The 610-nt window shown below is 67.5% G+C and overlaps 1 protein-coding gene across 1 annotated transcript in view; it reads left to right on the top strand.

The window, feature by feature from the left end:
- Nucleotides 1–6: 6 nt before the first annotated feature.
- The window catches only part of DUSP1 (dual specificity phosphatase 1), a 3,190-nt gene continuing 2,586 nt past the window's right edge, over nt 7–610 (top strand). The window contains exon 1 of the mRNA XM_010851293.1: nt 7–609. Coding sequence (XP_010849595.1) covers nt 287–609 — 323 coding nt within the window. The 5' untranslated portion in view covers nt 7–286. The remainder of the gene's footprint in view (nt 610) is intronic.

Genomic DNA, 610 nt, shown 5'->3' with positions numbered 1-610 from the left:
CTTACGCGGAGCCACGATATAAACGCTCTCCGCCGGGTCGGGCTCGCTGCGAAAGACTTCGGGGCTCTGGGTGAACCGCGGGTGGAAGAGCCGTAGGGAGAGCAACAAGGAAGCCGAGGCGGTCGAGAGTCCCACACAACGACCCCTCGCTCGGTCCAAAGGCAGTTTGGGTTTGGCGTAAAGAAAACCGGGGTCGGGCTTTTCCTCGAAAGCCATCGCCCTGCTGTTCGCTTCCCGGGACAAAGAACACAGGACGACTTGCACGCTGGGGGCGCTGGGGCCGGCCATGGTCATGGAAGTGGTCTCTCTGGACGCCGGAGGCCTCCGGACGCTGCTGAGGGAGCGCGCGGCGCAGTGCTTGCTGTTGGACTGTCGCTCCTTCTTCGCTTTCAACGCCGGCCACATCGCCGGCTCGGTCAACGTGCGCTTCAGCACCATCGTGCGTCGGCGGGCCAAGGGCGCCATGGGTCTGGAGCACATCGTGCCTAACGCCGAGCTGCGCGGCCGCCTGCTGGCCGGCGCCTACCACGCCGTGGTGCTGCTGGACGAGCGCAGCGCCGCGCTGGACTGCGCCAAGCGCGACGGCACCCTGGCCCTGGCCGCCGGGGCG

This window comes from Bison bison, unplaced genomic scaffold (assembly GCF_000754665.1).
Source record: "Bison bison bison isolate TAMUID 2011002044 unplaced genomic scaffold, Bison_UMD1.0 scf7180017864301, whole genome shotgun sequence".
Classification (NCBI taxonomy): domain Eukaryota; kingdom Metazoa; phylum Chordata; class Mammalia; order Artiodactyla; family Bovidae; genus Bison; species Bison bison.
Note: the sequence above shows the minus strand (reverse complement) of the source record. Positions and strands in the feature narration are given on the sequence as shown.